The sequence below is a fragment of the Pseudopodoces humilis genome, chromosome 5 (genome assembly GCF_049639895.1).
Source record: "Pseudopodoces humilis isolate 2021_Gansu_Grassland_sample_001 chromosome 5, ASM4963989v1, whole genome shotgun sequence".
In the NCBI taxonomy this organism is placed as follows: Eukaryota; Metazoa; Chordata; class Aves; order Passeriformes; family Paridae; genus Pseudopodoces; species Pseudopodoces humilis.
Window position 1 is genome coordinate 29,255,817 of NC_142204.1, and position 14,434 is coordinate 29,270,250.

The 14,434-nt window shown below is 38.5% G+C and overlaps 1 protein-coding gene across 1 annotated transcript in view; it reads left to right on the forward strand.

Moving 5' to 3' along the window:
• Positions 1–14,434, forward strand: part of FGD6 (FYVE, RhoGEF and PH domain containing 6) — a 72,883-nt gene that overhangs the window by 4,499 nt on the left and 53,950 nt on the right. The window contains exon 2 of the mRNA XM_014249028.2: positions 5,057–7,478. Within this exon, the coding sequence (XP_014104503.2) occupies positions 5,057–7,478 (2,422 nt within the window). The remainder of the gene's footprint in view (positions 1–5,056; positions 7,479–14,434) is intronic.

A 14,434-nucleotide genomic window follows, 5' to 3' on the forward strand; every position in this document is an offset into this window, starting at 1 on the left:
AAATCTGATGCTACACTGATTTATTGTTTTACTTTCTTCATAATTTTTGTTGTTCAGAAGTAACATTGCTTTAGGGGAGGTTGCAGCATCCTGCCCAGGGTAGCTCTTGGGTGACTTAAGATAGTCCAATAGGGTATCGTGAATACCAGGAGGGGAGTCTCTGTTCATGTGAAGCATTGCAAGGAAAGGAATATCAAGTTATGTCATCTTGACAGTGTCTAGAACTATTTGTCCCCTTTTCATGGACAGATGCAAGTCAAAATGACCTGTTCATGTTCTTTTGTTGTTCCTAAATATGGAAGTTGTTAACATGGTCTCAAAGGTATTGGCATAAAAATTACCTGTGAAAAACAATCCTGTAGCAACAGTGGGGTTTATTGCAGAAGGGGTAGTGCTATTTTATTTTTTGCCTCAGTTCACCATCATATATCATTGTTTCTCCTTGTTCCTATGTAGAGCAGGGAAGAGAACAAGAGGTAAAAATTTGAGAAGGATTTAAAACTGTGTAATAATAATGCTTAATATTGGCAATATCTTATTGGCTTTTCTGTTCATTCTCATGATAGAACATAGGAGAAGGCACACAAGTGTTTTTAAGTGAGGTCCTCAGTTGTCAAATTCTATCAGCTGAAGAAGACAAATGGGCAGCACTTTGGAATCAAAGGATTGAGAGTAGAAGTTGCTTCAGGATGTTCTCAACCTCCTCTGAAACAAATCAAAGGAAGAACAGGAGCACTTACCAGTCAAGCAATAACAAGTGATGGTCACAGAGGAGATCAGCAGCATGAGAATGGGTTGTTGTTTTTTCCTCAGCATGCTGAGGGACATAATTCACCAGAGAGATAAATGTCTGTTTTCTGTGCTGTGACCTGAAGTCAGACAAAGAGCACGTGCATTGATCTGCATAGGTGGTGCTAATGGTAATATGTTGTTAGAAAAATAATGCCCTTTTAAATCCACATTTTCTAAGGGGGTCAGGTGTTGGTATTTTTAAGCACCTTTTTTTTTTCCCTTCAACACTGGGCATGGTATTGGCTGTTCCTATGTGAGCAGCAGATTTCCTGTTGGTGATGGCTGCATTGCTAGTCACTTTATTTATGGATTTCTTCCTTTGCATAGTCAAACAGGTTGGAGAATATCTCTTTGACAGTTTCTCTGGCTCCTAAACATTTAATCTGTTTATGCAAATAAAATTTTATATTTCTACTCTTAGATTTGCATTTATTACTGGAATCCCTGGATGCAGGAATTCTCTTTGAGAAATGGGTTAAGGTTGGATTTGGGAGTGGGGAAAATCATAGTGATTCTTTAATAACCTGAGTAAGACAGGCTAGAGAATCCAGTGTTCAGTCCAAAGTTTCCTCTGAAAATTCTACATGTGTCAGAAAGTAAGTTTAAGTTGCCTGTAAGTGCTTGTGGCTCCCCCACTACAGTAGGTGAGATGTTTCTGTAGTTAATTATCCTTTAGATTTCATAAGAATTTAAGAGCTTTGTTTCTAGTTTGAACTTGTCAAACCTCAATGGTCGGCTGTGGAATCTTATCAGGGTTTAGGTGTTTTTTCGGTTTGGGTTTTTTTTTGTGATTTGAGAGCCATCTGTTACCAAAAACCTTTTACATGTGCATAAGTATATATATTCTCTTACCATCTTAGTTTTTGAATTCTTTGTTAAATTAACCAGGATGATCTTCCCTGAGACTTGAAGAATAATTTTTAGACCTTGGATGATTCTGTAGTTATTTCTGAGATTGCCGGAAGGCAACATTGCATTTCACTAACAGTCTGGCAGGTGCTATGTACAGAAATATTTTCAACTTCATCTTTTACACTTCTCGGTTTATTTACTGCTTCAGACCTGCATGGAGCTCTCATAACTATGTGAAATTATTTCCAAATTCTCTTCAGTTTTTACTCTCCTAAGCATAACCAACCATCACTGTCCTTAGATGAATAGTTAGTTCCATATGACACCAGGAAAAAGCTGTCCAATCAACTAATTACCCCATGCATTTGCTCTATAACATTTCCTTCATTTCATTTATTGTTTTTCACCTTGCTTATGCTTGCCACTTAACAAAAAGTCATTCTCATATGACTTCTAGTCATTCCTTACACCTTTTTATATAACAGATGCCTCCTACTTAGTTTTCTTTCTGTTCTGGATGGGAAATTGTCCCTTTTAGAGTACTGTTATGTAGTACTATGTTTTTCATCCAACAGGGAATTTAATTAGCTTATAAGCAACTGAACTTTAATTCTTGGTTTCTAATGTAAATCTAATTTATTTCTAATGTAAATCTACCATACTTTTACCCTTGTCAGCTGCTGTAATTTTTTTTCTAAGTAGTTCATTGCTTGTATTCTTCAGAAACTTAAAGATATTTTGTTAAGGAAAACTACTGGTATGCATTCCCTTCTTGGAATCTTTCCTCTCATGTCACATTTATGTTTGAAAGAGCTCTTCATCACATTCCTTTCTGATGGAGTGGTTGTCTGCAGATCTATATTGATACCGAGACTGTAGTGTGCCTGTTAATACATTGACCCATATCTACTCTAGATGTAATGTGCTATCAGTTTAAAGCAGACAGTGGTGTCTTTATTATCCCACACAATTTGCTGGTCTCTTCTGTCTGTCTCAATGCTTTTTAACATTGAAGAAATTTGAAAAATTCTAGTAGGCTTCAGAAATCATGTTGAATTGTACTTATTATCAGAAGTGAATATTTCTGCTCTGTTCATTACCCAGGTTTCTGCCACTGGCTTACAAACAACCAGTCTATTTGCTTTTCCTTTTTTTACATTTTCATGGTTTAGTTTTAATAAAACCATGGGGTTTTTTGATCATTTATATTCAGGTGTCACATCATAACTTCTGAGTGTGCTGCCTAATAAATACTAGTTAGAAGCCCTGCAGAGTAATGTAATTTGGTGGTATCCAAAATGTTAGGCACTCCCACTACAAAGAGAGAAACTTCCAAGGTTTGGAACAAGTTTATGTGTGGGAAAAATAATCCACGGGATATTGCTTACCTAGCCAGTGTTTAATCTCCTGTGTTTTTTTCAATCTGTTTCTCTTACTTAAGCATCAGAAAGGGTTCCAAAGCAGCCTGTCTCTCTCCTGTTTCCAGTGAACTTCAATAACTTAATAAATATAACTGAACATGGTGCAGCCCAACACTACTGTGTTGTGTTCTGTGACAAACTGGGCTTCCCTTCTTCATTTTTTTTACCGTGGAACACAGGCTCCTTTATTGCCATCACTTCATATTCCAATTGAATAAGCAATTGGCTTGTCTGAAAGTGTACAGCTCTCTTCTGCTGTTCGGGATCAGTAGTTACCCACCTGAAGAGTTAATTTTATTTTTTTCCTAGCAAATTGTTGATTTATCTCTGTGTGGGAAACCTGCCTTTTAGATGGGATGCAGAAGGTGGGATAGCCTTGGCAGTAAGTGGTAGTTGTCAGTGGCTACAGGGAGCTGTACCTTTGGAAAGAAATTCTGGGTTTCCTCTTGCAAAATTTCTTAATAATGGTCTCTGCCATCAGAGGTTTATCTCTTCACTAGTATAAATGGCATCAAGGACAGCCATTCCAAGTATAGGCAGAGGCAGTCTGGGTACCATTTAGTGATTTGTGTCCTAGAAAAACATGGTTTTACTGGCTCTCTGTTTAGAGCAGTGGCTTGCTGTTTAGGAAATAGTTGCAATCTGCCTTTTTTTTTTTTTTTTTTTTTTTTTAAACCCGTCTAGATTTCCTTTAAACAAACAAGTCCCCCTCAAAACAAACCTAGACTTTGAAACTTCATTCTTGCATTTCTAGGCTAGAGATTAAGATATAGTGTGTACCTATAGTAATAATGGTGGTAAAACACAACCAAACACCAAACCCACATTTCAAAGGGAATAATAAATCAATGGCATACCATATCTATTTGCATGTGAAACATTAAGTAATGTGTTTTCTTGAGGGTGTTATTTAACATGTATATGACTTACTGAAAGTATACTGATCAAAACAAAGGTAGTAAATACAGAGGTAATACATAAACAGCACAAGGAACTTGTTTACTTTATAAATTTGCACTAATATCAAAAAACACTCAAAGCACTTAGAAATCTGAAAATATTTCAGCATATGGAAATGAATTGGTCACAAATAATCTCCTGAAATATTCAAATATTTCAGACATACTTTAAAAAAAGCAACCACAAAACAAGCAAACAAAAAACCCTGAAACCACTCAACAGGATCAAAACTCCATAATCTCAAAGTTCTTCATGAGCTCCTTTTCCTAAGCATACTCTCCCCAGGGTTTGTCATCTTGTTTTGCCAAGTGGGTCACAATTCATAATAGTGCTGACTCTTTCTAGGTCAGACATGTTGGGAAGAGTAATTTTGTACGAGGCACACAAATAGTGTTTTACAATAGATAGGTACTGCCTTGCTACAAATTACTGCATTAGCCTCATACCACAGACTAACTGAACTGTTGGTAGTGACATGCCAGTTTTGCAACTGCTGGAGTAATTCATATCAGTATTGTTTGAAGGGAGAGGAAGAGAATGAGGAATTTTAGGTTACTCATATCTCAGGGTGGTGGAAGAGGGAACTGAACTACCGTGGTCACTGTTCTGGTGGTCCCATTGTCTTTGTGGCTTATTATATGTGTGGCACTTAACATACTTGCAACATTTTAAAACAGTATTACAGTTAAAATGCAAAACCAGGCGAATCTGCTCTGCTTTTATTGGCATCAAACTTTAGCATCCGAGGGAGTGCATATACTAATATTACATTACACTGTTTGTTTATGAAAAGACTTTGAAAACTTCCCTAACACTCCTTGATGTGCCTATTAAAACAAAGAAAGGCAACTAGTAAAGAAGTGATGTTGCAGAAGGGAGGCATGCTTTTAAGAGAAAAATATATCCATACACACATTGAGATCTTGTAGATCACAAGTTAAACGTTACAAAACTTTTAATACTACTGTGTTGCAGGTGAAGTTATTTTGTGGGCAATGGTGACTAAAGTCTTTGTTTTTAATCCTTCCTAGAAATTAAGAAGCCACCAGTGGCCCCCAAACCAAAATTTGTCCTGGGACATAAGGCAGCGCCTCCACCTGTTGCACCGAAGCCTGATATTGTACTTTCTGGTGGGATACAAGCAGCAAAGAAAACCAAGCCAGCAATTGCACCAAAACCAAAGGTTCTTAAAAGCTCCTCCATCCCAGAAGTTAAACCTCCATTGTCTACACGAAAAAACACAAAAAGCTTTGAGGAGCGCAGGGAAGATTCTTCTCAAACGCTAGACCATTTGAACTATAAAAATGAAACCTCAGAAGGAAGTACTGGAAACACAGCATATATTCTACCTGTGCCACATTGCAAATTTGAATGTCTTCATAAACTTGGAAATGGAGAGAACACCTGTAAAACGCAGATAATTCTTGAGCACTTTGACACCTTAGAGAGCATCAAGCTTGGTGAAAGAAATGCAGTATCTCTGGGGGATAGTCACAATGAAAAATTGGCAAGTAAGAGTCAGGTGGTTTTGAAAGCCAGCATTTTAGAAGAGAAACTTAAGGATGTCCTAACTCATGGTGTGTTTCCTAGCAGCAGTCCTGTGAGGCACAGGTATGCAGACAAATTTGACAAAGGGGATGGCAGCAGTTCCAAGACTGATGTTAAAATAGAGTTTATGGAACTTGTACAATCTTCGTCATCTTCTGAGGTAGTTAAAGGGAAGCAACAAAATGCTGATGGTGAGATTACTGCTGATGAGTTTCAGATGTCTGAAATTTGTCCTAGTTTGACTGAAAATAATCACAGTTGTTCTTCTGCATTGGACAAGGAAACTCTAGAGAATGAAAATTTAAGTAGCAACAGGATGTTTTCAGGTGAAATAGGGATGAAAGCAGATGCTGATAAAACCTCCCCTGAAATATCTTCAGTCCTGAGCTCCAAAGTGCTTCCTATCCCTAAGCCGAGAAAGCCACGTGCCGCATGTCTAGTCCGTCAGGATGGCATAGACAGCACAGGAGAAGGAACAAAGGAACCATCTAATTCAGAGAAAGATTCTTATGGTGGTGTGGACCAAAGCTTAAAAAAGCCAGCAAGAATTAATGTCCTTGCTCAGAGTGTTTGCTATAACAATAATGCAGAAGTGTTTCATCCTGAAAAATGTGAGGTAACTCAAAGCAATGCAGAAAAAATGCCTCAGGTAAGGGAGCCTGCTGTGAAAGAGTCAGCTTCACAACATCTTTTGCCTCAGCTTTTACATGGAAGTCCTGATTTGGTGAGACATGTTGAATCTTCTTTAAATGCAGACCATAATTGCATGGATGAGATAACAGATCATGCCAGTATGCCAGATACTGTGGTCAAAAGGACTGACTTTGTCAGGTGTGATACCCTGTCCATGAGTTTGCCAAAGCAGCTCAAACTGGCAAGCAGTCAGCACTCATCTGCTTCAAACAGCCTCCATGTTTCCTCACAAAACTTGGAAAATAAAGAATTTAAAATAAAGGATGAGAGTTCCCCAAAAGTTATTCCTAAGAAACCACAGAGGCATGGCCTTCCAGCTGCTGGATTGCTGAAAAAAGCTGCATCAGCAGAGCTTGTGGACAAAAGTTCTTACACCTCCAATGAGGACAAATCAAACAGCCTTCTAGAAGGATCTCACTTTGCACATGCACGAGCCAAGGAGCAGGATGCACTTTTGTCCTGTGACATACCCAAACGTTCTTCTGAAAAACCCGTCTGGAAGTTACCTCATCCTATTCTTCCATTTTCAGGAAATTCTGAATCATTAAAAACTGCTACCAGCTTCAGCCACTTGACTGTTGTGACAAAACCTCGGGCCAAGTCTCTCTCTGCCATGGATATGGACAGGACAGACAAGCCCTGCAAAGACCACCATCACAAGAAAAATAGCTTGAAAAAGCTTCTGAACATGAAACTGTCAGTTTGCTTAAAGAAAAGTGACTTCCAAAAATTTCTGTCTAAAGGCAGCCAGTCAGTGGAGAGTGCTATTGCCAACCTTTCCAATGGGGATGGATATGGAAATAACAACAGGAATATAGGGTCTGTAGGCAGTGAAAGGAAAGCTAAATCTGCCAAGGCGCATTCCTTAGAAATAAGTAGTCTGGCATTACAGAAGAAGAGGCAGAGGAACAGAAGTCAGCCTGAGATGCGAAATAACCAAAGGCTGGATTCTTTAGAAAAACATGGACTTTTGGGAGAGAATTTGTCCCAAATGCCTTTGAATTCTGTAACCAGCATTTGTGATCCAGAGTACGAGAATGTACGTCACTATGAGGAAATACCCGAGTATGAGAACTTGCCTTTTGCTATGGGTGCTAGGAGAAATCTCTGCTCTGAATGGCAAAACTCCAGCAGCGTGGAAGACCAGAGCACTGACTTCTATGAAGTTGAGGAACCTTGTGAAGCTACAAGCAGGCATTGGAGACTTGACAGGTAAAATAAAGAGAAAAGGGAAGTTAAACCAGCTGTATTGTAACTCTGTTGGTTGTAAATATGTTTAAATGATAACTTCAGAGGCTGTACCTCTTTCAGTAAATGTCAGCAGGACAGTTGTTCCTGTATATCTTTCTGTAGGCTTTTGTTGTTTCGAAAACTGCTTGCACTTGGCAGTGAGTCAAGAGGAAAAGCTAGTTATTCCTCATATATTCCTCAAAATTTGGGAAACTTTTCAAGTTTTAATTAAAGCAAATCAGATACAGTCATGTATTTGTATCCAAGAATATTTCAATGGGGAGGAATGAACCTTACCAGTCTCACGATGAACTGGAATAACTATCCAAAGGGTGCATAGTTGCTAGGTTTGTAGGGGGAATGAATATATTTTTAGATCAGTTGATAGAGCTGGGAAAAGCAGACAAGCTTTTCATTATGCAAATTCTTCATCAGGTCTGGAAAGATTTCTCGGGTATAGCAGAAGCTACTGCCTCTCTCTAAATTCAGTGAGTTTTCTGTATCTGCTTGTGCTCCCAGCCAAGGTGGTAGTGGTGCACAATTTCTATGTGACTCATAGAATATTAGTGTGATTAGGGGTTTGGTAACTCTGCAGTTTGAGTTAGCTGAGGAGGTGGTGGAGACAGATAATATCAGCAGATTCAAAAAGGGATTGGACAGGTTCATAGGTATGTGGAAATGGCCTCCATTTGTCCTAGGGAGGTTTAGATTTTATATTGGGAGAAATTTGTTCACTAAAAGGGTGAGTGGTCAGGCATTGGAATAGGCTACTGAGAGAAGGGGGGAGATCACTGTCCCTGGAAGCGTTCAAGAAATGTCTGCCTGTGGCACGTGGGGACACGGTTTAATGATGGACATGGCAGTGTTGGTTGGACTGAATGATCTTTGAGGTATTTTCCAGCCTTAATGATTCTGTGATTCTATGTCCAAAAGGGTTGCTAAATGGAATAGGCAGGAATAGATCTTTAAATATTTGTATTGCTGTGATGGATTGCTGAGAAAAGAAATGGGCCAGACTCATGTGCTCTCCCTAAACAGTATCACTTAGTGTGGTAACAGGTAAAGCATTGCTTTGTCCCAACATTGTATCATGTAATTTCTTTACTTTAGCTGACCAGTTTTTCTTACCGTTCCTAAAGATTTACCTCAAACCAGCAGTAAGTCCCCAGCAAACTTCTTCACGCTATTGAGAACATATGCGTAACAAGAAGAATAAATGAATTAGCTTCTAGATAGTCACATTTAACTTCATTTTTCACTGAGTTACTAAGCTTTGTTTCATTTTGGATGTGTGTATAGCAAACACTTGCTCCAAAGAATGTGTTCTCATATAGGAAGAGACAAATATATTAAGGGGCATCCTATGTTAATTATTTTACAGCTAATATTATCAACATGGGTCTGTTTGTTGGAAAGCATGAAACCTTATAATGGAGAGTAGGATTTCTAGTTATGGCCTATGTCCTGGTACATTTATTCAAGTGGTTGTTGAGTATATTTATAGTTTACAGCAGGGTGTTTCTTAGTTTTGTCTTTGGCATACTTTAAGCTCCTGACAGAGTGTATGCTTTTTGTTTAAGTCTGATCTTTGAGTATCTTTCAAGGATTTTGACCAAGCTCTCTCGGTATTCCCTCAACTTGGTGTACCTAAGAAGGGTGAGACCAAACTTGAATAAAGATGCATTTCACGTGTTTATGTGACTAATTTTGGTTTGTGTTCTTTTGTTCTGAATACAGGTGAATATCTGTCTGCTTTAGGAAGAGGACAGTTTTCCTGTATGAAGCATGGTAGATGTGACATTGCAGTTGCTCCTGAAGTGAAATTCTGTAGTTTTCTTATCTGGCTAAATCTTTGAGATTTATTGTTAGTCCCTCTCCATATAAACCTTCCCCAGTACCGACAGTGATACACGGGCTTGAGTGGCCCCTCTGGCACATCTACACCTGAAGCTGCTCCCTAAGTTGTATGTCCTTGGCACAGCTGGGTTTGTGTTGTTTTTCTTTAAAAAGCACACATAGAAAACCAGAGCTAGAGCCATTTGTGTGTTTGTTTTAAATCAAATGAAATAGCGGGAAACTACCTTATGAAACAAGTAATGCATGTAGTTACTTTGATAGATTTCAGAGAATAAAGAAATGCCTAGGGAAAAAAATAAAGGGGACACAACAGTGCAGTAGTCTCTTGACCTGTATCAGTGCTGCTGGGAGAGCAGGGATGAATATTCATTTTGGCTCTGCCTTGGGAGGTGTAAGGGTCCTCGCCCAGACAGGCCAGGCAGGCAGCTTCTCCAGTTTTCCCATCCAGTATTATCTCAAATCCTTTGAAGCTTCCTTATCAATGTTGTCTCACCCTTTCTGCATAGTTCTGTAAGAGCTTTTTATCATTTTCTGGGCCAGGCTGTATTATAAAACCAGTTAGAGAAACAGTGCTGCTGTTGTTATTGAAATAATTGCCTCTTGCGTTTTCCCTAGCCTGTCAGAACATGCACTCAGCTCTTTTTCATAGATTGTGGCACACAAATTCCTGTAATGCACTGCTAATGGGGATCTCAAAGCAAATTATGTTATGATTAAAGCCAATGTACAAATGAGATTGTTCTTCTGAGAAGTTCAGACCAATTGCCCACACTTCTAGTCATAAGAGTACATTCAGTAAATATAAAGTCTGAATGCCAGTCTTGGCATTACCAGAAGAGTTCAATGGTGTCTTTAGCTCATGCTACATTTCTTTCTGGAGGAAGAAATAAAATTTTGATAATGTACTCAATACTTTGGTGGTTACAGAGGAATTTCCTTACAATCCGATCTGATGAAACCAGTGTGCTTTAATGGAAAATGGTAATAGCTTTTGACACTTTTATCTGAACTTTTTATGTTGTATTTAATTCAGCTATGTTTTGCTTGCTTGAGCCTTCCTACAGGGAATTAAATGCAGATGGAAGGCCTGGCTAATTAATGGTAGGTATCAGTTGTCAGGACTTCATTTCTAAGATATTTGATGTCAACCTGCTTTCTACTGAAAAGAGAAGGCTTGGCTTTGAAAGGAAGAGAGTCAGGGTCCTGATCCAGTATATGAACCACTGAGGTGGAGCAGGTGCTGCTGATGGGAGTCAGAATGGATTTGGTTTTTGTTATGTAGTTCAGAGGAATATTCTCAATAAAGTAAATAATACCAGTAGCTTGGGAACAGATAGTCTATGTTTCCATTATACAAAAAAGAAGTCTTTCAAAATGGTGTTTAAGGATTGTTTATTTTGGTCTAGTCTACCTTCTTGACTGCCAATTTAAAATGGATAATTTAGATAAATGTGTTTTTATGAGGACTCTATGAACAAAGTGAGTGAAGACTATATGCTCTGAGATAGAAAATGTGCTGTTATACATAAAAGAAGTTTTAAATATACATATTTATAAGTTTATAAATAAAGAAATTTTAAATATAAAATTTATATTTAAATAAATTATCCAGTCATATAACAACAGGAAATGCAGCTCTCTGGGTTTTGTGGGGGTTTTTTGCATGTTTGGGGTTTTGGTTTGCCTGTTTGTTTTGTGTTTTGTTCTGTTTGGAGGTTTGTTGGTTTTGTTTGTTGATTGTTTGGGTTTTAGGGCTTTTTTTGAGAAAACAATGGTTCAGGCCTGAAAAGTGAGATGAAAAGTCAGTCATGCTGGTGCCACAATTCGTTTAGTGTTGTCAGAAGCCAGTAGTTGTAATGGTTGTTTCAAAGTAATGCCATTCTTTTGAAAATTCCAAATGAAAGAGAAGTATTTTTGCATTAGTTATCATATTTTTAGTGTCAAACCTTTATTCTGAGGAGGACAGCAAAATATTCCTTAGATCTAAAATTAACATTGAGTGTACGTTTGTCCAGTGAACTGAAAATGCAAAGGAACAATAAGTGTGCCTTGGAGCATCTGTCATGCTACAGAAAATAGAAATTTAAACTCTTTTGGATCTTTTGGCCTTCCTTTTGGTATTACATTTTTCTAGACAAACAATTGTATTTTAGATTGAGTGAGTCTACTCCTTCAACTTTCTGGGAATAGCACAGTGCATTTACTGGATACTTTTGACAGTGTTCCTTGAAGATGTTGCAAATGTACACGACTGCTAATTTATTTATGTCTGTGTCATTGTGTTTCCAGCTAGGATTTTTCTTTGGAAAGGCCTGAGGAGGGAGAATACCATGTGACAACAATCGTTTATGCTTTCAATGTTGGTTTAATCAAATATTATTTTGTATTTTACCCACACCTGCTGATTTACAATAATCCATTGTTTTTCCAGAAATGAGCATGTCAGTGCAAAATATAAGTTTAGTTTTCTGTACTAAATTCTGCTTTGGGGACTGAGCCCCCAGAGGGCAATTAAGTGTCTGCGAAAACCTTCATGGAATATTGAATTTCATATTGAAATCTGTGTAGCTAAGCACTTTGCTTTGATACATATTCCTCTTTGATGTTGTGGTGGGGGTTTTTGGTATGTTTTTGTGTGGTTTTTTTGGGTTTTGTTTGGTTTTTGTGGGTTTTTTTTTTTTTGCAATGGTGAAATTCCCATTCAGAAACACTAAATTAATAAAAGACTGCAAGATCTAAATAGCATTTAAAATACTGCTAGTTCAAACCCTTATGCTGAGATTTGAATGTACAAAATACATTTTGGGTATTGGACGTGTTATACCTATGTCTTCCTTTTACTGAATTTTTTTGAAGGATATAACTTCCTGATAAGTAGAGGCCAAGTATGTATAATTTTTTTTTTTAATTTAATTTGTTTCTCAAAGATTATTTTCTGATCTGAAGAAGGTCAGTTCCTCCTTCTTCATCAGCTCTGCAGTTTTGCCTTGTCTTCCAATCTCCCCTGTGTGTCTAGCTGGCTTCTGCCACCCTCAGTTATACAGAAAATTCTTTCTCTGAAATTGCCCGTCAGGTTTTAATGAAATAGCTTTGATAATAGACTATTTAGATTTCCTATCAGGCTTCATTGTCCTTGGTCGTCATATGTTATCGCTGGCTTTCCTTTTGTGCTGTGCTTCCTTGGGTCTGCCTTTCTTTTCCCCTCCCTCCTTTTTGCAGTGTGGTGCAGCAGGGAGGCCTCTGCCAGCTCTGAGTTCTTGTCAGTGAGGAGTGAGGCAGAGGGCTCAGATCTGCGCTCTCAGTCCCCCTCAAGGCTGACTGCAGAGCTCTCTGGCAGTCCCAGCCCCAGAGCTGGGAATGAACAGGAATGGACAAAGCAATTCTTGCCTATCAGATAATAAGGAATAAACCGTTTTGCTGACTCGTCACTTTTTGCTCTTACAGACCATGAAGGAATAAATTCTGTAATTGTTAGGCATGTCTAATCAGAGTCGAATCAGGGAGGCATGGAAATGTTGGTGAGAAGAGGTAGTAGTACAGTTGCTTGGGAATACTTTTGTGTGACATAAGGACTTAGGGGAGAATGCAGACACTGGGAACCTTGGGTCTGGAATTTTGTAGTGTCGAGTTAATTATTTTGTACCCACAGGGTAGCATGTTAAACTACATGGAGGACCCACAGTTAACTTTTTTACTCAGGAGAGCATATGGGCTGTTTTGGGTTTTCTTTCTTTCCAAGAAACTTCATGTGAGTCAGTGTCTCCATGGTCTGCTTTTCCAGTAAGAGAATTTTTCCTTAGCATTGGAGTGTCTTTCAGTTATACAGCTTTACATTTTAGTCTGCTATACAACCTGAAGTAAAATGCATATACTGTAAGAAAAAATTATGCAGTCTAGAAAAATACCCAAATCTTCTAAAGCAATCTGGTAGAACTATGCTGATATTCTCTCTCCTTGCCTCCCCCTCTTCTTAAGATTTTTTAAAATCGGAATAAATAGGAACTTTATTAGAATCTTGACAAATTCTCATGCAAATATGTTTTTGAGATGTGCTGATTTAATCTGTTTTGATAGTGGGATTCTGAGGTGTGATTGTCTCCATCTTCAATGAGGGAAAGAAGTTGGAGAACTACATTTTTCCAATACTGTTATTCTGGTGTACAGTCCAGTAATGAAAAGATTTTAAATGTTCTATGACATGCAAATAACTGTGAAGATCCCCAAGATGGTAATAAAAAAGAATTTTCATCTTTGATATTTGTTTCATCCCTCTTTTTGAGGGCTCCCTCTTGATTTTGGTTAAAGAAAGAGGTGAGTGAAGAACGCTGGCATCACTAGGGAAACTTCTGACAGAGCTGGACGTGCAATAATGAAAGTCTTGGAAGCTACCAGGTGGTGTTACAAGTGCTACATAAAAACAGATGTGGTTTCAATTCTCAATGTTACCTTTTTATTTTATTTAGTTAGGACTGGGTGTGCTTGTGAGTACAAGAGGCAGTGAGATGGTGGCAGTGGTGATGAGGCAGGCACTGCTGTGAGTACTGCGCCGCTGCTGGGTGAATCCTCATGTGCTCTCCAAAAGATTTGGTGGCTACTTTGGTCACAGTCTTGTGCAGTCTAGAAAATTACATCATATTAACCTTGACGCACATGTAATCTATATGCATTAAAAGAGTCATTTTGAGGGTAAACTGTGCTACCCTTTGTTTCCCACTGAAGAAATGCTCACCACAGATAGCAAAAATGTCCAAACTTCTGTTGCCGTTTCTCCCCTGATACAATACAAGGATGTCCTTGTCCTTCCGGTGACGTTGCCCTCAGCTCAGTGTGCTGGCTCTTGGCTCCAGCTGGAGGGTGGCTCAGTGTACTGTGGGGGAGCCTGAAGGAAGCAAAGCCATGCATAAGCTGCTGTGTCTCTTAGGCTCCTTCCTAACCCCCCTGGTCATGGGTAACAGGAACTTGAACGTCATGCACTTTTGTAAATTAATCTGCAATGCTGTATCTTTTTCTTTCCTCTTTTATTCCATGTTTGTGTTTTTCCTAATTTTGGCATTCTTCAAATGTATTTCCTGTCCTTAAAG